The sequence below is a fragment of the Oryx dammah genome, unplaced genomic scaffold, assembly GCF_014754425.2.
Source record: "Oryx dammah isolate SB20612 unplaced genomic scaffold, SCBI_Odam_1.1 HiC_scaffold_4, whole genome shotgun sequence".
Classification (NCBI taxonomy): Eukaryota; Metazoa; Chordata; class Mammalia; order Artiodactyla; family Bovidae; genus Oryx; species Oryx dammah.
In genome coordinates, this window is record NW_024070188.1 from 72,725,106 (window position 1) to 72,748,645 (window position 23,540).

A 23,540-nucleotide genomic window follows, 5' to 3' on the forward strand; every position below is an offset into this window, starting at 1 on the left:
GACTGCAGATGCTTCTATGAGACAGACTACATACCAATGAAAGCATGGATTTAAAGCACTTATTATTTAGTTGATTTTTTCCCCCAGATTGAAATATCTACTAAAAGCTCTTGTAAACATATTCCTGGGTTTGTTTGTTTTTTTTTTTTTGCTTTGTGGATCATTAGCATATAGCTTTCATGTAATTTTGAGCATTTCTCTGTAATTTTACTTCTATATAGATGCCTTGTATTTTTATTTTCCTGTTTATTTAGAACAGTCATTTCAGATAAGCAAAAAAAGAAGGAATCATTATAGTACTTTGTGGAGAAAGGAAATTAACATTGTAAGGCTTAAAAAAAAATCTTTTTAGTAAATATATCAACTCTTCTGGTAAGGATTTTTGTCTGCTCTGTTCCTGCTATATGCCCAGCATCTGAAATAGTACTTGTGGTATTCAACAAATGTGATGAATGAATGAATAATTTTTAAGAGCCTTATGAACATACACTATCAGAGATGTATATTTCATATTGCTGTTTTTCAAAATGTGAGATTTTTTTTCCAGAAGAATTTTTAGAAGATTTTAATTGGATAGGTGGATTATTTTATGATTCAGAAAAGAGGAATGAAAACCAACCTCCTCAGGAATTCATCCTTTGCAGCTTCAGTAACTTCCTAATAATGCGCCTCTCTTTATTATTGTTGCTGAGGTTGTTTGCTCTCTTTTCTTAAATGGAAAGCAGAAGTGTGTTTTGGATCAGAAGCTGCCCTTTTGATTGTCCTTAAAAGTTTGCAGGGCCCCGCAGAATCTCTCAGAGCCCTTCTGATGATTCGGCACTATGCAGATAACAGGTTTCGTTTAGATGGTTTTGTGCTCACGTGGCTGTGTAGTACGACAGAGATTGTTCTGTTTGGGCAAGTAGACCATTCTGACTGCAGACTTGTAAAAATGTGACAGTGTCTGTCTATATAGCACTTCAAATCAAATAAGCATGTTACAGTTACACGTGCAGATGAGGGCCTGCCAAATTAATGGATACCGAGCTACCCCAAAAGTGAGAAGTTCTGCTGAGTCACTTCTGTCTTCATTCAGATCTAAAAGAGGCTTGATAGCTTTTTACTAACAACAAACTAAAAGAAGTCAATGAAGCTAAACTCGTAGGGTGACTTATGGAAACTGTATTATAGATAGAAAAATGGTATGTTTGAGGTACAGTTGACCTTTGAACAACACAGGTTTGAACTGCACAGGTCAGCTCATGGGTGGATTTTTTTCAGTAGTAAACACTACATCACTATACAACCTATGGTTGTCTGAATCCACAAATGTGGAACTACAGATAAAGAGAGCCGACTGCACCCCTAACCCCTGTGTTGTTCAAGGGTCAACTGTGTATCTGGGTCCTAAGTGGGTATTTTATTAGCCAATTTCAATAATTTGTGTAAATAGAAATATAAAAATCTAATCTCTATTTTTAAAAACAACAAGGAATACACTTTTTTTTTAATGTAGACATTTCCCTTCAAATAGATAAAATATTTTCTGATAGTACTTCCGGATACTACCTCACTAGTGGATTGTATTTGATCTACATTTGAGGTCCAGCTTTGTGGCCCAGATGGTAAAAAATATGCCTGCAATGTGGTTCGATCCCTGGGTCGAGAAGATCCCTTAGAGAAGGGAATGGCTCCCCCCTCCAGTATTCTTGCCTGGAGAATTCCATGGACAGAAGAGCCTGGTGGGCTGCAGTACATGGGGTTGCAAAGAGTTGGACATACTTTATTACTGAACTAGGGAGTATGCAAAGGGTCCGTAAGCCTTTAAGGAAATGTTTTGTCTCCAAGGTAGAGAATTTTTTTTTTTCAAGAACATCTATTAGAGCATGAAAAACACTTTTTGAGTGCTTAATTAATAGTTAAGTGAGCTACAACTTGAAGATGAAGCAGGATATAGATTAAAAAGAAGGTGTATTTTGGGTAAAGCATCAGACGTGTATAAAGATGAATTCGATTGATTTCGTTTCTAAACAACTGTGTATTACAAAAAGATACACACCCCCTCTGATGAAATGATTTTGTCGAAACTCATTTCAGGATTCAGGCCTTGATGGGATGCCCGGCTCCCCTCCGTCCTCTCAGCCTGACAGTGAACACGTGGACAAGCCCAAGCTCAAAGCTGGAGGTTCTGTGGAGAGTCTGCGGAGTTCTCTGAGCGGTCAAAGCTCGATGAGTGCGTCCAGTTTGCAATCATAGATGATTTCCTTGGCGTCTAAGCCAGACTTTTGCTGAGTGTCAGGTTCAGGCAATTTAAAGATAAATAAGACTGAGTTCTTACCCTTAGGGTGTTGTTACGGAGACAGACCTGAAAAATACCTGGCCCTAGAGTCCTATTCGTTTAGTAGCCGATGTCTAGCAGTAGCATAAACAAGAGGGTAATGATTTTGGTTGGAGGGGAGAGAGAGGAAAGTATGTTAGCAGAAGATATGGAGACTGAAGGGAGGAAGTCAAGGGGAAACACTGATAACACTGACCAGCAGAATAAGGGGAGATGACCAGGGTTCTGCAGCGCACACGTTGCTTTGCTGACCTCTGGGCACACCCTCCACCTGCAATAGCAACCAGCGATCTTCTGACCACTTTTTCGTCTTAGAGAATTTGGTAGCAATCTCTCCTCAGTGCATTGCCTTCTGCCATGTTGTCATGGTGAATCCAGTTCCTTTATTAGCATGTCAGTGGGGGTTTAGTAAAAGAGAAGACAAATGCTTCTCTCCAATTGGCAGTCTTTAATCAAAAAAATGTTTTAGTGCAGAATTCAACACAATAAAGTGACATTATTTTCCCCTGATGCATTTGGTGCAGTGGGACTTCCCGATAATTTTCTGGTTTTACAAAGAAAGCTAATGTCTTCTTTTATGAATACAAAATGTTGATGAAAACTTTATTAGTAATCTTAGTTTTAGTCAACTAAGAACCAGGGGGGAAAAAAAAAGGTGAGAGGATAATGACAAATGTCCCTGAAACACACACTGTTCAACCACTCCTAACCCAGTGGTGGTGCCGGCTGAGCACCATGGGGGAAGAGACCAAGTTTAAACCCACGACTGAAAAGAATTTGGCTTTGGGCAAGTTACTTGACCTCTTTGAGCTTCCTCATCTGTAAAATGGGGTAAAGACAGTATGCCTGACAAATGGGAGGTTATGAAGATTAAGGCTGGTGTCCTCTATCAGACAGTTTCCATGTCACCTGGCTTCCCTGGTCATAAAGATAACTTGCTGGAGTCCCCTGTCCAATTAGGGGCTTGATTAGGGAGAACACTCAGAAAACTCAGATCGTCCCCTGGCCTCTGCTCAGGTCAGGCTCATGACTGCCTTCCTCTGGCCCTTACCTTCCTAGTCTGTGATAGCTTCGGAGTTGCCAGCTTTGCTGTGAAGGAAATTTGCGTTGACCCAAGTTCTGCGTGTGTTCCCTACAGGTGGTCAGACAGTGAGCACCACCGATTCCTCGACCAGCAATAGGGAGAGTGTCAAGTCGGAAGATGGTGATGATGAGGAGCCCCCGTACCGGGGCCCGTTTTGTGGGCGCGCCAGGGTGCACACCGACTTCACGCCCAGCCCCTACGACACAGACTCGCTCAAGCTCAAGGTGTGTGTTTACTTGACCTCAGAGCAGTCACCTCGGGTGCCTTGTGGCTTTAGGAGCCATTCTCTTCTCCTTTGTGTTAAATGCTGAGCTCTTGTGGTGCAGACTGGCCAACGTATCTGCTTCTCCTTTGATAAATTGGTCTCTTCTGCAGTGATAAACCAGAGAACCAGCCAGCCTTTTGGGATAGAGGCAGGCCTTGTGTTAATTCTGTCTTATCACCACGCTGGCCCTGTCCTCTGACCCCAGCTTCCCTCTAGAATTCCCACTGCCTTTCACCTTCCAGTCTCAGTGTTTTTGCCAACTGAAAGGACATGACTGACTTCATTGATGTGATCAGTGACATCCTTATGGAGCAGATGGGATTTCACAAAATGTATGAAGCGAGTATAGAGCAGGGGTTACCACTGACCTCTGATTGGTGGGAATTTTTTCTCCAAGAAGTAGGAGCTCTCTGGTTGAGGGCAAGGCCTTCAGAGAGCCAGGTGCCCACCTAGCTGTGAGCCCTGAGGAGATGGGATCTCGGGCCTCTGTGGGATCCTACACAATCAGGAGTTCTCTCTGTGGTCTCTGCCATACTCCCAATCACATCAGGTGACTCGTGGAGCCCTGATTCTAGTCTTCATAGTGTCTTCACATCGCCTGCTTGACACTTCTGATGCATTGATGGTTCATGCTTGGAAATGTACCTAATGGAAAGATCCTTCTTCCCTGGGCCACAGAAAGGAGACATCATTGATATAATCAGCAAACCCCCCATGGGCACCTGGATGGGCCTGCTGAACAACAAGGTGGGCACGTTCAAATTCATCTACGTGGACGTGCTCAATGAGGAAGAGGAGAAGCCCAAGCGTGCCACCAGGAGGAGGAGGAAAGGGAGACCCCCCCAGCCTAAGTCGGTGGAGGACCTCCTGGATCGGATCAACCTCAAAGTCAGTTCCATCCTGCCCTGGCCCCACCCGATCCCACATTACTTTCTCTTAAACTAAGCAAGCAAGGGCACCTTCAGGGAAGGGTGGGGTGATCTGTGTCATCCAAGAAGGATGACCCGTGGCCATGATGAGTACCATTATCCTATAGAATTAGTATTACCAGCACCGTAACACTATCCTTTACCTCCCTTGAGGGTGATAGAGTAAACTCCGGGTTGAAATTTCCTCCTAGTCCAAAGAGCAACTTTCAAAGAGCTGTGAGCTTCAAGCCACCACCAGGAAAGGCAGTCAACACAGGTTCCTGGCATCCTGATTGGCCTCACAGAGGTCTTGAGGATTCTCCCTGCCCCCCCCACCACCACCATTACCCCCCGCATCTAGTAGGGTGGGTCTACACGGTATGACCTGTTTCCTCCTTGCAAAGCTATCTTGCTCCTGGGGAAGTCACAGGTCTCTCTGAGCTGGGTTTCAGTGGCTCCAGATGAAAGAAGTGTCTCCTCTACCACATGCTGGGTGGCATTGCAGGCATCAGCTCACAGCAAGGGCACAATTAAAATGCAGGCCAGTGGAATCCACCTCAGCTTTCAGTGTACACTTTCTTAGCCCAAGGTTAGTGAAGTGCCCCACTGGGGGGTACAGACCGTTAGAAAGATACTTATTAATTTTTGAATTAGCATAAAAGAGGCTGTGGAAAAAGAGTTTAGGGGTTTGAGGATGATTGTTGGCCGTGGACCATGTGGCTGAGCTGCTGACTCTCTTCTGTCTTGCTTCCCTCCCAGGAGCACATGCCCACTTTCTTGTTCAATGGCTATGAAGATCTGGACACCTTTAAGCTCCTAGAGGAGGAGGACTTGGACGAGTTAAATATCAGGGACCCAGAGCACAGAGCTGTTCTCTTGACAGCAGTGGAGCTGTTACAGGAATATGACAGTAAGTCCCTCACAGCCCAGATGTGTTCGGTGAGATCCATCACATTCTCAGGTCACCAGGAGGCATCCCATAAGCTGCTAATATGTGCTTCGGTCCCCGGAGTCCCTCATTTGATCTTGCTCTTTGAAAAATGTGAAAGTGTTGGTCACTGAGTCGTGTCCAACTCTTTGTTACCCCATAGCCTGTAGCCCACCAGGCTTTTCTGTCTGTGGACTGTTCCAGGCAAGAATACTGGAGTGGGTTGCTATTTTCTTCTCCAGGGGATCTTCCTGACCCAGGGATTGAACCCAGGGTCTCCTGCATTGCAGGCTCATTCCTTACCATCTGATCCACCAGGGAAGCCCTACTCTTTCTAAAGCCAAGGTCAATTTTGTATTATGTCAAACAGCACAAAGACATAGATTCCCAATGCCAATCAATGCAGGAGCAAAAGAAAACCTTACTACCCAGTACTTTTTCACTGAGAACTGAATTGCATTTTTCTTTCTTTTTTTTTTTTTTTTGGACTTAAGACATAGTTCACGCCACCTTGGGGGCTGGTGGGATATATAGCCTTTAGGAAGTCATTAAGATACCCAGGTGCAAAAGTGACTGACAAACTTGGGGTATCCTGCCTTGCCAAGGGTTAATTACTTCTCAAAGCACATGAGGAGTTGTTTTCTGATTGAATGAATTAGTTCATGAATAAATGAAATTCATCAGCTTGCATTAAAGAAGCAGGGAATCATCTCCAGTGAGTATGTAGAGCAGAGAATTCCATATTGCAATTTCTCAGCCAAAATGATAGCCCATTTTTACAGTCCATGAACAGAATTCAGTGAGCTCACAGCTTTTATGTAGTCTATTTGAATACACTGTATCCTTTGCTCCATTAACCCAGTCTTATCTTGTGCTTTATTCTTCACTCTGACATCAAAAATATTCCTGAGATTATTCATCATGAAGGGGGAAGCATCCTTTTCCAGTGATTGAATTCAAATGTATTTTCTTTCGTGTGCTCTGCTTCAGGGATATCAGTAGCTAATAGCATTTCCATTGCTAAAAGACCCACCAAACCCATGGTTAATGGTGGAAAAAAAATTACTGCATTACTGAATGTACCAGGCTCAAGAGACACAGAAGTAAGTGTCTCAGTACAGTTAAATTCACTTCTGATTAATAGGTTGTCCCTCTAAATTAACTGATGACACACCGTCAAATAGGTGTCTGAACCCTAGATAAACACACTGCCTTCAGGAAAAGATTTGGAGGGAATTGTGTTCCATAGTTAATATCAGTTTATAACCGGGTCTCTTTAGGATTGGCGTTTCCCAGGAGACACCATGGGTGAGGGGTTGCCCTGTGACCAGGTTGTGTCAGAGCCTGGCCCAGTGCCTGGTGAGGCTGACCAGCTATATTAATATCAATTAATGTTTAATTATCTAGTCTCCTGGACCACATCTGCTCTATAAAATAGTTCATTTGCTCTTCCTTAGCCACTGAGAACAGCTGGTTGATAAACCCCATCCGTTATGTTTCCTCTAGCATTCAAACATAGAAGGAGCAAAGCTGAATTCTGAGTATATAAGGCAGGGTCTATCTCAAGGGCTTGGGCTCCTTGTCCTTCCTGGGATCATGTCCTGAGATCCGCCCCAGGGATATTTTATAGGTAAGGGGATCTTTGCCTGTCATGATGCCCACCCAGCAGTCTAAGGAAGCCTCACTGCTTCTTCATAAATCTCATTTTGAATCAGTGCTGTGCCACTGTTTAGAACATCCTTTATATATAATGTGGTACTTCTTTTTAGCGGTTCTAAAATAAAGGCCTTAGAGGACTCAAGGGTGCCCGTGAGCACCGAGAGCCTGGATCCAGAATTATCCTAGGATGAGAAGATTTTACACTCAGCAATTCTAAATTTGTTGTATTTTAGAAGTACGCTAAGTAACTGATAACTTAGAGGAACACATCAGTTTCTGTTAGAGTTGACAGATCCAGAGATCTGCTGAGATCTGAGATGTCTCACTCATCTTCCATCTCAGCTCCCGCAAAAGCAAGAGACACACCTGCATCATTGCTTGGCAGTCAGGCAGGTCCAGCTTCTCTCACTGCATCTGTGCATGGGGAATGCCAGCCTTCCTACAGGGTTCCTCCATTCAGGAAAGACTCTTATTGTGCCAGAGCAATTCCTTCCACTGATCCCAAACCCATTCTCCTTGATCTGCCAAATGAAAGCTGTCTTTTAAGAAAATCATTTTTATAAGAATTGTAATCAGGAATTATGTCAAATAGGTGGGAAAGTACAAAGAAAAATAAATCCACATATCCACTGCCTGCTGCTGCTGCTAAGTCACTTCAGTCGTGTCCGACTCTGTGCAACCCCATAGACAGTAGCCCACCAGGCTCCCCTGTCCCTGGGATTCTCCAGGCAAGAACACTGGAGTGGGTTGCCATTTCCTCCAATGCATGAAAGTGAAAAGTGAAAGTGAAGTGCTCAGTTGTGTCCGACTCTTAGGGACCCCATGGACTGCAGCCTACCAGGCTCCTCCATCCATGGGACTGTGCAGGCAAGAGTACTGGAGTGGGTTGCCATTTCCTTCTCCAATGCATGAAAGTGAAAAGTGAAAGTGAAGTTGCTCAGTTGTATCCGACTCTTCGCAACGCCATGGACTGCAGCCCACCAGGCTCCTCCGCCCATGGGATTTCCCAGGCAGCAGTACTGGAGTGGGGTGCCATTGCCTTCTCCGATATCCACTGCCTAAATCCAATTAAAGTTAACATTTTGTTGTACTTCAGTCCTTACTTTTTAAAGACATAAATTTGCAAGGCCATTGGAAGGCCTGCTATCCAACAATCCCATTCTTTTCCCAAGAGAACTACACTCCAGAAAAATGGCACGTGTCTTCAGGGCATAAGTACCTTTTGATGTTTGGATGTCTCATCAATGTCTTAGCATGTTTTTCCTTCGTGTGTGTGTGTGTGTGTGTGATGAGATGGAGGAAAGCTTTAGTCCAAATTCAGGTCTTGTCCAAATGAAGTTTTAGCCCCAAGCCCAGTGCTTCATTCTCACTTGACTGTGAGAATGTTCATGGGTCTAGCTCACTTTTTTCTTCCTTTGTGCCTTGGCATTAATGTTAGTGAGTGTGGGGAGAGGAAAAGGCCTTGGTTTGCAGTCCATCTAAGAGATACCCCTCCCCTTCATTCTCCCTAAGGAAGGCCAACCTGCCTGGGAAACACTGGCTTTTAGTTTTAAGGAATTTTGCTAAATTTGATAGTGGGATTCCTGCAAGTAGCTGCTGATTGGATCCTTCAGGAAGAAAGTGGCTCTATCTCCTTGAGAAAGAAGAAGGTGGCTCTATCTCCTTGACATAGGTCTCCTGATTTTATAAACTGATTTGCCATTTTCAGGCACTGCAAAGGACCCCTTCACTCCCCATAATAACTTCAGGTTATTACGCCACTGTGTGGTAGGCTGGCATTCCCAGAGTTGCAGGCACAGTCCTCATTTTCCTGCAATGATGGGGACAACTTTTCTGTTTTATTCCGATTGGTCAGCACTTTGGAGTCTGTTTTGGCCGCTGCAATGCACTGACCTATCTCACCAGGGACAAACTGCATTGATTCCTCTTCCTGGGTTGTAACTGATAGCCCAAAGCCCTCATTTTACAAGCATCATTTTCCTAATAACATGCTAGGCTAGAACAGAAGCTATTCCAAATCCACAGACTCATCCTTACAATGAGGACACCACGTTAGATGTTCCAGTTTCAGTGTGGAGGAGGGGAAAGGGTTTGTTCTTGTGCTACCAATTAGTTAATTTTCCATTAATCACGTTTAAAATAGCATTTCTTATTTTGGTGCTCTAATTCAAGGGCTTATCTGCCAAGATTTCTGTTATAAAGTGCTTTCCTTGTGAAAAATACAAACAGGAAGTGGTCAGTGGAGTAGGAACCGCTGGTGTGTATCTGGCAGCCCTCAGTCTTCCCACAACTTTTTTTTAATGATGAGAAGAGACATCAGATTTCTGGTTTTGTGTGTGTGTGTGTGTGAGAGAGAAAGAGAGAGATGGAGGAGGGGAAGTGAAGAGAAAAATAAAGCCATTCATCATCAACTACTTAACTTTATGTAGAAAATGTTTTGTTTCCTGTTTATCGACCAAGCCTTTGGTCTGCCTTATGATTAAAAGACGATCTCCCTGTAACCTTGAACCTACATAAGGTCAGCTGTGCCGTTTGTAGACTGTGCAGAGCTGCACAGCTTGGGTGATGAAGGCCCACGTGACTCCCCATGTGACTTTCTGTAGGCTGACTTTCCGCAGAAAACATCTGATGCTTCTCTCTAGAAAGATTCCTCCCTTCCGGCACCCACCTTAAGGGTATTCTGTACTCAGTTTCCAAGTTGGAGGGTGTTTTCAGTTTTTCCTGTCATACCTTTTGTGTGGGAATAGAAATGCTAACCCAAGGCAAAGGGAAAAGGAAAAAGGAGGAAGAACCCTCCAACCTATTCGGAGCAAAAGGATTTGCCCCTGGCCTCTTATGGGTTAACCTCCCTGGTGGCTCAAACGGTAAAAGTGTCTGCCTGAAATGTGGGAGACCTGGGTTCGATCGCTGGCTTGGGAAGATCCTCTGAAGAAGGAAATGGCAACCCACTCCAGTACTCTTGCTTGGAAAATTCCATGGATGGAGGAACCTAGTAGGCTATAGTCCATGGGATCGCAAAGAGTCGGACACGACTGAGCGACTTCACTCACTCACTCCTCATGGGTTTAGGGGTTTGTGTCCCCTTTATGGCAGCCTGGCTCCCTTTGTGAGAAGCTTCTCATTGCGGTGGCTTCTGTTGCTGTGGAGCATGGGTTCTAGGCGTGTGGGCTTTAGTAGTTGTGGGGCAGGGGCTGAGTTGCTACACAACATGTGGGATCCTCCCAGGCCAGGGATCGAACCCATGTCTCCTGAAGTGGCAGGCGGATTCTTACTCCACTGTACTACCAGGGAGGTCTGACGCTCACTTTTATATCCGCTCCCAAACTTGGAAAAGTGGGAACTTATTTGAAGCACAAATCTTCTAGATCTCTACAAAGCATACAGCCTAATTCCTCCTTGTGAAAAGGCCATTTATTTACTCTCTGCTCCTGCTTGGTGGTATCAGGCCTCAGAAAGGACTGGTTGCTTTTCTCCCACTGGTTGCTTTTCCCCCACTGGTACTCTGAATTTCTCCTCTCCCTCGTTGACCTGAGGCCAGTTATCCTCTGAGTGACTTAGAAGGCATTGATGTATTTCACCTCTGTGCTCTCTCTCCAGCCTTAGCTTCCCGTGATACTTGATTTGAAAAGAAAAATGTCCTGATCTCACTCATTTAATTTGTTTTCTTCCAAAATCTAAGTCTTCAGAAATGTATGGTGAGAACTGAGGATAAAATTGGGATGCAATGGATTTGAAAACTGCTTTTTTTTTTTTTTTTCCATTCCCCTTACAATCCCATGCCATGTGTTCATCTTCTCTAGGTAACAGCGACCAGTCCGGATCCCAGGAGAAGCTGCTTGTTGACAGCCAGGGCTTGAGCGGATGCTCTCCACGAGACTCAGGATGCTATGAAAGCAGTGAGAATTTGGAAAACGGTACTGTCAGCACAGATAATCACAACTGCATGGTCATACGCAAGCCTTCTGGGCCATTTCTTGGTGTCTGTGCTTTGGCTAATGACTATCTTTCTTCCGCAGCCTGAGCCATTGCTTTTGAGAAAACTAGAAATAGGGAGAGGAGCTTTTCCAGGGCGACTGGTGCTTGATTCAGATCCTTAGGTGGGAGGAAAATCTCTCAAGAACCTAGGCAATGGATGATGCTGAGAGATGAGTAGAGAGATCTTTTCATTAGTTACTCTTCCATCCTGCAGTAGCACCTAACTGGAAAGAGCTTAAACTTATGTGTTAGAGAAAGGGACCCCAATCTTCCCATTGTCTTGCACCTCTCGGAGGTTAGCCCTCCCTCTCCTCTGGACCATGAAAAAAGTCAAGGGGGTTTAGAGTGGGGAGGCCTGGAGTGCATAGCCAAAGACTTGGGTCAAATTACATCTCCAACCATCTCTTGCCCTTACCTCTGAAATTGGTAATATGAGTTTCTCTTTTATAGCTTGTTCTAAGACTTAAACAAAGTAGTAATATATCAAAAATACCTAGCATTTTGTAAACACTGATTATGAACGAAGCAGTGGGCTAGGTGCATATGTATGCAATTTGCCAATTTTCACTCAAATCCTGCAGTGCATATCTTATAAGTGAAGATGTTAAAGAGAAATTGAACAATAACTGAAGCTCTTGTTCTCTTCCTCTTGGCACTGCTCTGGCTCCTAATGGTCTTGCAGTCAATGATAGACAATTTTTTTGTTTTGCCATACCATATAGCATGTGGGATCTTAGTTCCTCGACAAATAATGGAACCTGAGCCCTGTGCATTGGAAGACAGAGTTTTAACCACTGAACTGCCAGGGAAGTCCGAATGGTAAACAGTATTTTAGACCTGATTTTCCAATACCATAAGCATTTTCAAGTCCAAACTCTTAACTACTTAATGTCATCATACATCAGCCAGGGGTATCTGGGCTTAGTTGAACTTCAAGCCAGAAGGGATTTGTTTGTATATGTTACATATATAGTTTGTGTATATTATCATAAGTACCTTCACAAATCATAGATTGGATGAAAGAAGGTTGACCTATTTGGGGAACAAGGAAAAAGGCAACATTTTCCATAAAAGATCTCTGCCTATTTGTTTGGTTATTTGGTCTGAGGAGCAGGAATATCCTAGGGCTTAGAACTCTGGTTCATGAGTCTCTCATTTCAATATGAGAATTTCGAGAAGCCCCGCTGAGAACATTGTTACAAAACTAGGCATGAAAGTTTGGTTTCTTCAGATCATTATCATCCATCACCTCAGTTTTTCTTCTTAAATAGACAGTAAACCTAAGCAGGGCTGGCCCTGAACATTCAGATCGGGTACCACAGTAGCAGAATGACTCCTTCCATAAACAGATACATCATGGCAGCAGTATGTCATCATTTCAGTAGGAAAATATCTAAATTCATATTAAAATAATGTGAAAAGTCTGACTTTATTCAAATGTTGCTTCATTGTTATGAAAGCTAGATCTCTAAATGAAGGGTACATGATTAAATCATAAGTATTACATTTTCATTAGACAAAAAAAAATCTCAAAACTTCAGACCAGCTAGACAGAAAGACTATAATTACCCACATCTGATATGGTACTTCCTTCCCACTCAGAGAGCATGCATGACTAGGGGCTCAGAGTTATGGTGCCCAAAACTTCATACGTTGGGCCAGCCCTCCTCATGGTCTAGTTTTTGAAAGTTATTGGAGAATATGTATTTTTAGTTCGCAGAGTAGGTCCCATACCCACTACAAATGGATGGACTCAGTTTGAATCAGTGGTTTACTTATATCTTCCAGAGTTTAATGCATTTCATAGTTTAATGAAAAGACATTCAGTAAACAGGTTTTAGACCAATGGGATCAACCATCAATTTCACTTTGAAAGGCAGAGTAGAAGTATACAGTGTGGATAGGAAATGTCTGGAAGTTCACAATTCAAACCAACTAAAAGCACTTTAAAAGGAAGATGTTTTCAAACTAGATTTTGACATTTTCCGCCTAAACTTTTCTGCTTTATCCACAAAATAGTTAAGGATATGGTACCACTCCCAACCTTTGCTTTTTCACACATGAAACCAAGCTGCACGACTTTGCTCTGGTTTTACTAGGAAAGTATTTTCATTGAGTAGAGAAGTAAACAGCGGGTTTACAGCAGCAGTGCCTCTTGTGCAGTTTGTAACTTCTGATTCGGGAGCTTATGCTGCTTGAAGCTCTGGTTTTTATCTATGATCTTTGGGATCCTGCAAGCCCCAGAGGCCTGAAGGGGGCGCTTGGTGGGGTGAGTGATGGTGGCCACAGTAGAGGGGCTGGGCCTCAGCCTTGAGTGACCTCCACACTTAAACTTTGCTCTGTTTTATGAATGAAGCTTCATTACAAAGGATCCTCCTGCTTTGAAAATCACTGATTTCAAAAGTACACTGTTCTGAAAAAAGACAATTCTCTTACCATTATGAACGCCGTGGTAATCTTTTCCTTTCTGACCTCTTCACTGTTCTCCTTTCCAGTTAGCCTCTGCTGACTGCGGTGTGAAGCGAATAAATTCCTTCTAAAATACCTGCAGCCATAAAACCGAAATTGTGTGTCTCCTATGTCCTTTCCTTTTCGCAATAAAAACCAACATTTGAGTGTTGGGAACTATTAGGTCCATAAGGAAAACAATTTACCAGGTAGACCATCCATCAGGGCCACACAAGCAGCGGTATCTTAAATGCCTCAGCTGCATGACCGAAGAACAGAGCGATATTAAGGGAGAGGACCATTTGAGGGCCGTGAGTCTTGTCCATTGTTTCCCTGTCCTAACAGCCCAGAGGTAGTCCATAGGAAATTCCAGATGGCTCACTTGTCTCAAACAGAAAGAGAGTCCTAAGTGGACGGGGATTAGATGCACTCAGTGTTACTGTGGGCAGCTCTGTTCATCAAGCAGCAGAAGCAGTTAGTATCAGTCAACGATTGTTAAGTAAGTAGACTGTGGCTGGTTGATAAGTTTAGTTATCAGACTGACAGTTAGTTTACTTTAATGAAGTCTGTCGCTTCACTTGTTATTAGAACCGTATTGGTATCTTAAAGGCTCTCTGGCAGTAGACTCACCTAAGCTTGTTTACTCATTGTTACCAGGATTGGCTGACTGTTTGCAGGATACATTTATTTTACACGCTTGAACAAAACACAAAGCAGTGAGGGCTTGAAAGACGTTTTGAGGGTTCAGTGGTCACCAGTGAACCTGGGGGGGATACCATTTAAAGCAATGGTCCCCTACCTTTTTTGGCACCAGGGACCGGTTTCATGAAAGACAATTTTTCCATGGACGAGGATGGAGGGACGGATGGTTTGGGGGTGATTCAAGCACATTATATTTATTGCACACTTAATTTCTGTTACTATTATATCAGTTCCACCTCAGATTATGGGGCCTTTGATCCTGGAGGTTGGAGATTCCCCTATGTAAAGAACCTGTCCCCTTTGCAACCATGGTCTTAGGAAACTGTACTCTAATCAGAAATCCATCAGTGTGGTTCCTTAGTGGGATATGGATAATGCCTTCTCCCACACTGACTACAGCTGCGAACAGACATTAGGCCTAGATTTATATTATTGCCTGACACAGCGTATTTTCTTTCCACATAACTCAATTAACTTTCATTTCCCCGAGTCCCTTAATAAGACTAAGAATTCTTTCTAAAAAATAAAAATGGAACCACAGTAGCTCTACATCACCAGTGGTGATTTTATGTCCTTAGTGTAATTCTACAACGGGATATGGGAGCTGGAGATTTCAATAACGTTAGCGCACCTTTTACATCAATTTGATTGATTTGCTTTTTAAAATGTGATTGTAAAAAATCTCTCCTTGCCTTGTAGGCAAGACTCGGAAAACCGGCCTCTCTGCCAAGTCATCAACTGAGTCCAGCTTGAAGTCTTTCAATAGGAACCAGCTGGGCAACTACCCAACCTTGCCTTTGACAAAGTCAGTGGACGCTTTGAAGCAGGGAGGGGAGGGGAGGCTGGGCGGTGGTCTCACCCCTCTTGCCTCCAAGAGCTGTGATCCCCCGTGTGTGACTGATTTGAATAAAAACCGAAGGAGTCTCCCCGTTTCCATCTGCCGGAGCTGTGAGACCCTGGAGGGCCCCCAGACCGTGGAGACTTGGCCCCGGTCCCACTCCCTGGACGACCTTCAAGGAGAGCCTGAGACAGATGTGCCTGGCGAGGTGACAGAACCCTCCCCTCAGATTGTACCTGAAGTGCCACAAAAGACAGCCCCCTCCGTCACAAAGGTTCCAAGCCCCAAACAAGATTCTGCTGTTGACAATGCATTGCTACTGACCCAAAGCAAGAGATTTTCTGAACCTCAGAAAACGACTACTAAGAAACTGGATGGCCTGATGGGGCCCTTTTCTCGGGGTACATCCCCCCCTCCGTGTTTGCCCAAAACCTTTGACACCCAACTGCCTGCCGTTAAACCCAGTTTAACACGGACGCCTCTGGAGGGTCACAGGAAAGGACTCGATTTCGAAGGAACACATCACCCCCCGGGCACCAAAGAAGGCATGGATGCTGAGCAGAGGGGCCCTGAGGTCAGAACGCAGGCCAAACCTCCTGTCCAGCCTCCGCCTGTTCCCGCCAAGAAGAGCAGGGAGCGCCTTGCCAACGGGCTGCATCCTGTCCCTCCTGGCCCCCCTGGCATCCCCAGCCCCGATGCACCCGGCCTGCCGCTTAAAAAGGGCAGCCCTGGTGGCCCCAGCGACTGTCCCCCAGCGGTGGCGGCGGCCAGGCCTCCCCCGGGGCCGGAGCCGGGCAGCCCACCAAGCACCAGGCCACCACCCTGGCTGGCAGAGCTGCCCGAGAGCGCCAGCCTCCAGGAGCACGGCGTGCGGCTCGGGCCCGCGCTCGCCAGGAAGGTCTCCTGTGCCCGCGGGCTGGACCTGGAAATGCTCACCGAGAACAAGCTGCGGGCAGAAGGCATTGACCTCACCGAGGAGCCCTATTCTGATAAGGTATCCGAGGCCCTGGCCCCCCACCCCCGTAAGTTGGGAGTGCCAGGCAGGAACAATGTCATTGCCCCCCGACGGCAGCTGCTGGCAGACAGTGGCAGGGCATGGGGCCCTTGTCACCCTGAACTGGGTGTTCAGATGAACAGGGAGCACAGTGCCCAGATTAAATGCAAACACAGCCTTGGGGGATTTCTTTTTCTTTCCCTCTTTCACTTGTTTGTATTTAATTTTGGCCAACTGTTCTTTGCAAGAACTGTCAGTGGTTACTAGAACCAGGTCCTGAAACAAAGCTACAGTTTCCATGTGTTACTCAACATCTTTGTATTTAAACTTTAACAAATCCCTATTTCGTTTCATTGGATGTAAAATTGAATTAATAATAACCTTCATAAGTACCTCTTAGAAGTATTAATACGAGCAAATGTTAATAAGATCAATGTAAACCTACTTGGAAAACTGTGGAGCCCTCAGTTCAGTTCAGTCGCTCAGTTGTGTCCAACTCTTTGTGACCCCATGAATCGCAGCACGCCAGGCCTCCCTGTCCATCACCAACTCCCGGAGTTCACTCAGACTCACGTCCATCGAGTCAGTGATGCCATCCAGCCATCTCATCCTCTGTCCTCCCCTTCTCCTCCTGCCCCCAATCCCTCCCAGCATCAGAGTCTTTTCCAATGAGTCAACTCTTCGCATGAGGTGGCCAAAGTATTGGAGTTTCAGCTTCAGCATCATTCCCTCCAAAGAAATCTCAGGGCTGATCTCCTTCAGAATGGACTAAGGGACTCTCAAGAGTCTTCTCCAACTCCCCAGTTCAAAAGCATCAATTCTTCAGCGCTCAGCTTTCTTCACAGTCCAACTCTCACATCCATACATGACTGCTGGAAAAACCATAGCCTTGACTAGACAGACCTTTGTTGGCAAAGCAATGTCTCTACTTTTGAATATGCTGTCTAGGTTGATCATAACTTTCCTTCCAAGGAGTAAGCGTCTTTTAATTTCATGGCTGATTCAGGTGTAAATGGGGCTTCCCAGGTGACACTAGAGGTAAAGAACCCGCCTGCCAGCGCAGGAGATAAAAGAGATGAAAGTTTGACCCCTGGGTCAGGAAGATCTTCTGGAGAAGGAAATGGCAACCCACTCCAGTATTCTTACCTAGAGAATCCCATGGACAGAGGAGCCTGGTGGGCCCCAGTCCCATGGGGTCGCAAAGAGTTGGACATGACTGAAGCGCTACTTAGGATCATTCAGATGTAATAATTATACTGTATGATATCTGTATGGGCAACTGGGGATAAAAGATTATATAAAATACCCCATTGTACCAAAAACATTGAGAACTATAATGAAAACTCATTTCTCATTTGTGAAAAACACAAACAAACATGTCAAACTGTGTGTGTGCTCAGTCGCTCAGTCCTTTTCAGCTCTTTTGAGACACTGTGGACTATAGCCTGCCAAGCTCCTCTATCCATGGAATTTTCCTGGCAAGAACACTGGAGTGGGTTGCCATTTCCTCCTCCAAAGGATCTTCCCCACCCAGGGACTGAACCTGAGTCTCCAGCATTGCAGGAAGATCCTTACCTCTGAGCCACTAGGGAAGCCCAGAGTACATCTACCAATATCAAAATCACTTTGAAGACAAATACATGAAAATAGATGTAGCTGTATGTTAGTCCTAGAAATGCATGAATTGTTCTGATGCATTCCTGAGAGTCTTTGTTATAAGCACCTTATGACCCTGAATGCCTTATGATAAAATACTCCTCCTCTGCCTTCTTAATATTTAGTGAATGAACCCCTTTGAGTGGAAAGTAGTGGAAATTTTACTGTATAGTAAATGCTGGCCTAGTATAACTCTTTGTAGCTGAGGGACTAACAGTAGATGAGCTATAGAGCACAAGTTTGCCCTTCAGTAACCTTTTGCAAAATGATCACATAGAGTGAGGTGAGGACCTTAGACCCCACAATGGAGGGTGATTGTGTTCTATTTTAACCATCTTTCAAGACGTATTTCCAGAGCTCATCACTACCTAAAAGATAAAGATGTAAAATCTTCTAAAATATTTGTCCTGACACTAAAGAAAATAGATTCATTTCAAATTAAAACTATTGGTCCTACTTTCTAGTAGCTAAATGTCTTATCCTACCTTATGTTTGCTGTTCTTGGAGAAAGAAAAAGATCCTCGCAGCCCTTGCTAAGAGATTTCTGTTCTTGCTCGCAGCACGGCCGCTGTGGAATTCCTGAGGCCCTGGTGCAGAGATATGCAGAAGACTTAGACCAGCCGGAAAGGGATGTCGCCACCAACATGGACCAGATCCGTGTCAAGCTGCTTCGGAAGCAGCACCGCATGGCGGTGAGCAGCCCACGGTTCAGGGCTCCCCTCACCCAGCTTTCTGAAGTCCATTCAGTTATAGGGCTTAATGATGGGCATGCTGGTAGCCACTGAGTAGCCCAGAGTTCCTTATAAGATATCAAATGGAGACACCTGGGGGAAAGTAATACGTATTCAGCCTGCAGAGTTTTAAAAATACAGTTTCAGAAAGAAAAAGATGAAAATTGTCCATAATCCCAGAACTGTAAAAAAAAAGAATCTATTTGGTTGTTTCTCTGCACGTGTATAATAGTACATGTACAGTTTGGAAACCTTAATGTTTTCAGTTATCAGATTGTGAACCTATTTCTTTGTTACTGAAATTATTTTATATTATTCATGTTTCATAGTGTTCTAGTAGATGTGTCTTAGTTCAGCCAGTTCCATATTATTAAGACATTTATTTTAAATAATTGAGTGAAGAATGTCCTGGTTAATAAATTCTATAGACTTTGTTGACTAATTTCTGAGGATATAGTCCTTCAAGAGGATTTGCTTCATTAAGACTTCAGAAAATCTCAAGAATTTGCACATTTGGTGGTAAATTGTCTTTCTAAGAGGTATCTCACTTGGCCTTCACAGAAGTGAAGTATAAATGTCCATTTCCCTGCCCTAGCCAACATTTATTATTGTATTTTTAATTCTTTATAATTGATTAATTTTAATTAATGCTTAATTTAATAAATGCTGAATCTTCTGGATGTTAACATAGATTCAAAATACAGAAGAAAATCTACTTTGTATGAATATCATTGCTTTTCTGGGTATCTTATTTTTTTCACACAGTCACATAGGTTTGCTTCTTCAGTCACCATACGGGTCATTGATTAAAGAGTGTGACCACCATGAGACAAAATAGCCAGAAACATAAATGGTGATGGTTTGGAGACTTCCACACATAATTGCGGTTAGATGTAATTCCAAGTACTTTCTGGGACCTCAGACACTTTCTTGAGGATTTGTTTCACCTTGAGAAGCCAAGAAAGAATTCTTGATGCTTTGACATCTCATGGTATTATCCCTTTCTGATAGTGTAGTATTAAATATAATATTTCTGCCTAGCTCTCCTCTTAGGCAGAGAAGAAAGAGCTCTCCAGTGGCACTGGTCAAATCTTGATGAAATCACTTTCTTTGTTTTCCTAGATCCCAAGTGGTGGACTCACAGAAATCTGCAGGAAGCCCCTCTCTCCTGGCTATGTGTCATCCGTGTCGGATTGGCTGGTTTCCATTGGTCTGCCCATGTATGCCAGTGCCCTCTCTGAGGCGGGCTTTAGCACCCTGGGCCAAGTGCCTTCTCTGTCCCACACTTGCCTTCAGGAGGCTGGCATCACAGAGGAGAGACACATAAGCAAGCTCGTGTCTGCAGCCAGACTCTTCAAACTGCCACCAGGCCCCGAGGCCATGTAGCCAGGCCCAAAATGGGCCTCCCTGGACAAGAGCCACCCGTTCACTGTGCTCATGATGCTGATGCAATTCCTCCTTGGCTGGACATGCAGACCAGACCCAGGAGAAAGGCCCAGTGTGTTGCCAACAGAACTCGGAATCTTGGCACAGGACTGATGACCTTCTCTTCTCCAGAAAAGCCCCCTCCAGGAAATTGGTGTGGTTCTCTGTGACCCCCCCAAAGGAAAGACAAGCACTTAGTTTTGTTTTCAGGATACAGTAGAACCAAGATGCCGATTTGCCACAAATGGTTTGCCCACAGTCTGTCTTGGTGCGCTGGGTGAGGGCAGGGGGCAGGGGGAGAGGCTGCCTGTCCCGGTTCTCAGCATGCTCCTCACCCTTCCGTCACCCTGCAGGGTTGCTGAGGCCCAGATGGGCTTTAGCCAGGCCAAAGTAACAGCCTCGGGAGTGACTGTACACTATTGACCAGGCCCATGTATTCAAAAGTAAGAAAATTGGCTGCACTGGAAAAAGAAAGCCCTGTTCTCCTTTAGGTAAACAAGAGACGTTTTAATAATTGCTTTCTAGCAAATCAGCATTTATTTGCCTTAATGTAAGCTTTTAAGCAGTTATCTAACCTAGTGTTCACTACCTTGTAACCGTAGTTCCAGATCCTCAGCTTAGACTGCCATCTACCGTATGTGGGATGTTTCCAACAGAAATGGGCTTTTCTAATTGTCTCACTCTAACGTGGCTTATTTTATAGGGGTGTTTATCAGGCCAGGATTCATGTTGACTTTCAGATTTTCAACTAACTACAAATCTGGTAAAAAGCCCACTGAAATTCACAAAGATATTGTGTGTGAGAGTATGTTTGTGTGTTTGAGGTTATGATCTTTAATTTTAATCAGTTCAGTGTTGTTACCACGTTGGTCATTGTGCTGCAGTATTGACTTGGAATCTTGACCATGTCCATTCCAAAATTCGGTCATCGGATAACAGGTCACCTTTGCAAAAAGTCGTTGTAAGTTGACTATTTAAGGAAGACGTTCTTTAAAGGGAAATAGTTTATAAGATATTTTAAAAGATTTTTTTTCCTGGTTTTATAGTTAAAATACTGTTTTCCATCTTATTTAGGTAATTCACTTAAATATAATAAAGGTTCATTATGGAGCCAAACAAACTATATTGGCCATGTATTAAATAGTTGCATATTGTCAGTTCTTTTCCAACTGATTTCGGCATTCTCTTTTAATCTATTGTCTGATTTTCTAGCAGACAGAAATTATTGTTTCCAGTTGCTTATAAAATGATTTTCTTTTGCATTCTTATCATGAGCCCTATTTTAGGCATGGGGTATGATCATTTATGGTAGAAATGCTCAGAGTCGTGATTTAAAAGTTCTGTAATATTTTATCTACTCATTAAAACAAATGATATCCCTCAGGAGAAGAGGGGGGAAAAAGGTGTTTTCATGAATTACAAAGCCATTTTACCGTTTGCTTTAAAGTAGATCTGAATCCATATTTCTGAGGAAAAGGACATTCTCAGGTAATATTTTTTTTCATGCTTTAGGTATGCATTTTAAAGAATAATATATATTTCTTCAATAATAGTCACCTTCTATAAGATGCCATGTAAGAAGTTGTGGAACACTAGAAGAAAAAGCTAAAGCGGCCAAATTTCTGTTGAACTCTTCAGCCCATTATGACATTCCTGTGGGGTGTGACATTCCATGTAAAGGGTAAGGAGGCTGCAGGCTCTCCTGTAACTGTGTCATTGGAAGGGATTTCATGTGTGAAGGAGAGGATGCTTTAAAATGGATGGGCTCCTCACCCCAACGTTTTCGGTGCCTCATCGTGACTTGTGAGAGAGCCTGCTCAGAGTTGAAGCTGAGCTAAAAGACCACACATACCAGGAAGTCCTATAGTCAGGTGATACATAGGAGCAAAGGAGAAGGGAAAATCGTACGTGAATTTCCTGCTGTTAGTTCATTTTCACCGTAAGATTTCCACTTATGTAAAAGAGGTGCCGGAAAAGTGAACTCTATGAATATGAGTTTTTAAGAATGCCAAAGAGTTTTATTTTTTTTTTTTTTTTTTTTTTTCATTCTTCTTTGGAAATCATTGCCTTTGCCTAGAAGTGAAATTCAGGGACCATGAATCATTTTCAGTGGAAGGGCTTCCTCGTCTGTGGGATTTGAGGTGATTTTTACTTTATTGTGCTTTTTATTAAAATCCTTTTGTTTTTAAACTTTTAGTATTTGTTTGGTCTTCTTTTGCTTTAAACTTTTAAATTGACCTTAGAAAAGCCTGAATGCTTGCATGTGACATTTGACTGAGATGGTTTGCGGCCGCCTGTGGATGCCGGAAGACAGGTGGCCGGCTTCAGCAATATCCGGTTTTCATCCATTGCACTTGGTGCCGAATGTTAGGAAGGGTGAACACTGTTGTTTTAGGAAAGCACAAGAGAGACCTGGAGAGGCAGTTTGGCTCAGGTAGCTACACATCCGTTGTGTGTCATTTTTCTCTTTGAAGCTGTCTATAAGGAAATGCAGCCAGCCCCAACCACTACTTACATTCCCAGATAACCAAGAAGTAGATAGATTGTTCATGGCCTTGCCTTACTCAGAGGCCCTTTTCTCTTTTCCTGTACCCAGGGATGGGTGAAATTGGAAATAAGTAGTCTGTTGAAAATTAGTTCCTGACAGAGCGAAGTTTGCTTTCATAATTGCAGCAAAAGAAGTCAGTTCACCAAGTCAATGCTGCATGTGTGTACTGTATTATTTTCAGAAAAAAAAAAGTCTGAGTCCACGTTATCTCGATTTTAAATTGATAAACAAGAAACTGTCAAGCAAGTTATATAACAACTAACAACATTGCACTTTCTGTATATGAAATCAATATTTAAATAACTTATTTTTCTCCATTGCTGTTCTTAAACATTGTAAGTAGCTGTAATATACCAGTACCAATATGTTCTTGCGATTGCTTCAGCCCAAGAAAGCTGTGTATTGTTTTAAAAATTGTAAAAAATTATTGTGATGATTCATTTAGCAAAAAGAGGTGGACAGAAGGGTTTTCCTATGTATCAAAACTTGTCTATAATTATGTCATCTATGTACCTAGAAAAAAAAGTAAATAAATTTCTTCAGTTGAATCTGTCTCTTTTGTTGTTCCCTAGGTATTTCAAAGATGAGTAGAAATGAAAGGGAATTAGTGAGGTGTGGTTTAAGAATAAAATGTATTGCAAAAATAGTAGTTGTATACAACTAGACTGCCACATTATTTCTGCCACACCACCAAAACTCACTATCACATTCAAATTCTCTTTGACAACTTATTTCAGTTTTTTTCCCAAATATTGCATAGTCAAGTCACATAATCATAGTATCTTAGCCCAGAAAGAGATTTTGGAAGTCATCTCTAGTCTAAGCCCATTTTTTTCAATGAAGAATTTGAGTCCACACAGACTTGCCCAATATCATAGGTATCAATAGTTAAATGGAAACAATCCAAGTCTTCCTCTGAGAGAGAAAAACTTCTAGCTTGGTATATCCTAGAAATTAAGCAACTTGACAAAAATCATTTTCAACTTAGTGTACCTCAATTGATATAAAAACATGTTTTTAATTAAGAGGAAGTATATAATTCAACCTTTTGAGTAGATAATA

The 23,540-nt window shown here is 43.3% G+C and overlaps 1 protein-coding gene across 5 annotated transcripts in view; it reads left to right on the forward strand.

Annotated features, from left to right (window-relative positions):
* The window catches only part of SASH1 (SAM and SH3 domain containing 1), a 344,484-nt gene extending 321,458 nt beyond the window's left edge, over positions 1 to 23,026 (forward strand). For all 5 annotated transcript variants that reach the window (XM_040238649.1, XM_040238650.1, XM_040238648.1 and 2 more), the window contains 8 exons: positions 2,077 to 2,212; positions 3,456 to 3,625; positions 4,345 to 4,554; positions 5,334 to 5,484; positions 10,962 to 11,075; positions 14,986 to 16,118; positions 18,335 to 18,466; positions 19,628 to 23,026. In XM_040238649.1, coding sequence (XP_040094583.1) covers positions 2,077 to 2,212; positions 3,456 to 3,625; positions 4,345 to 4,554; positions 5,334 to 5,484; positions 10,962 to 11,075; positions 14,986 to 16,118; positions 18,335 to 18,466; positions 19,628 to 19,891 — 2,310 coding nt within the window. In that variant the 3' untranslated portion in view covers positions 19,892 to 23,026. The remainder of the gene's footprint in view (positions 1 to 2,076; positions 2,213 to 3,455; positions 3,626 to 4,344; positions 4,555 to 5,333; positions 5,485 to 10,961; positions 11,076 to 14,985; positions 16,119 to 18,334; positions 18,467 to 19,627) is intronic.
* Positions 23,027 to 23,540: the final 514 nt, after the last annotated feature.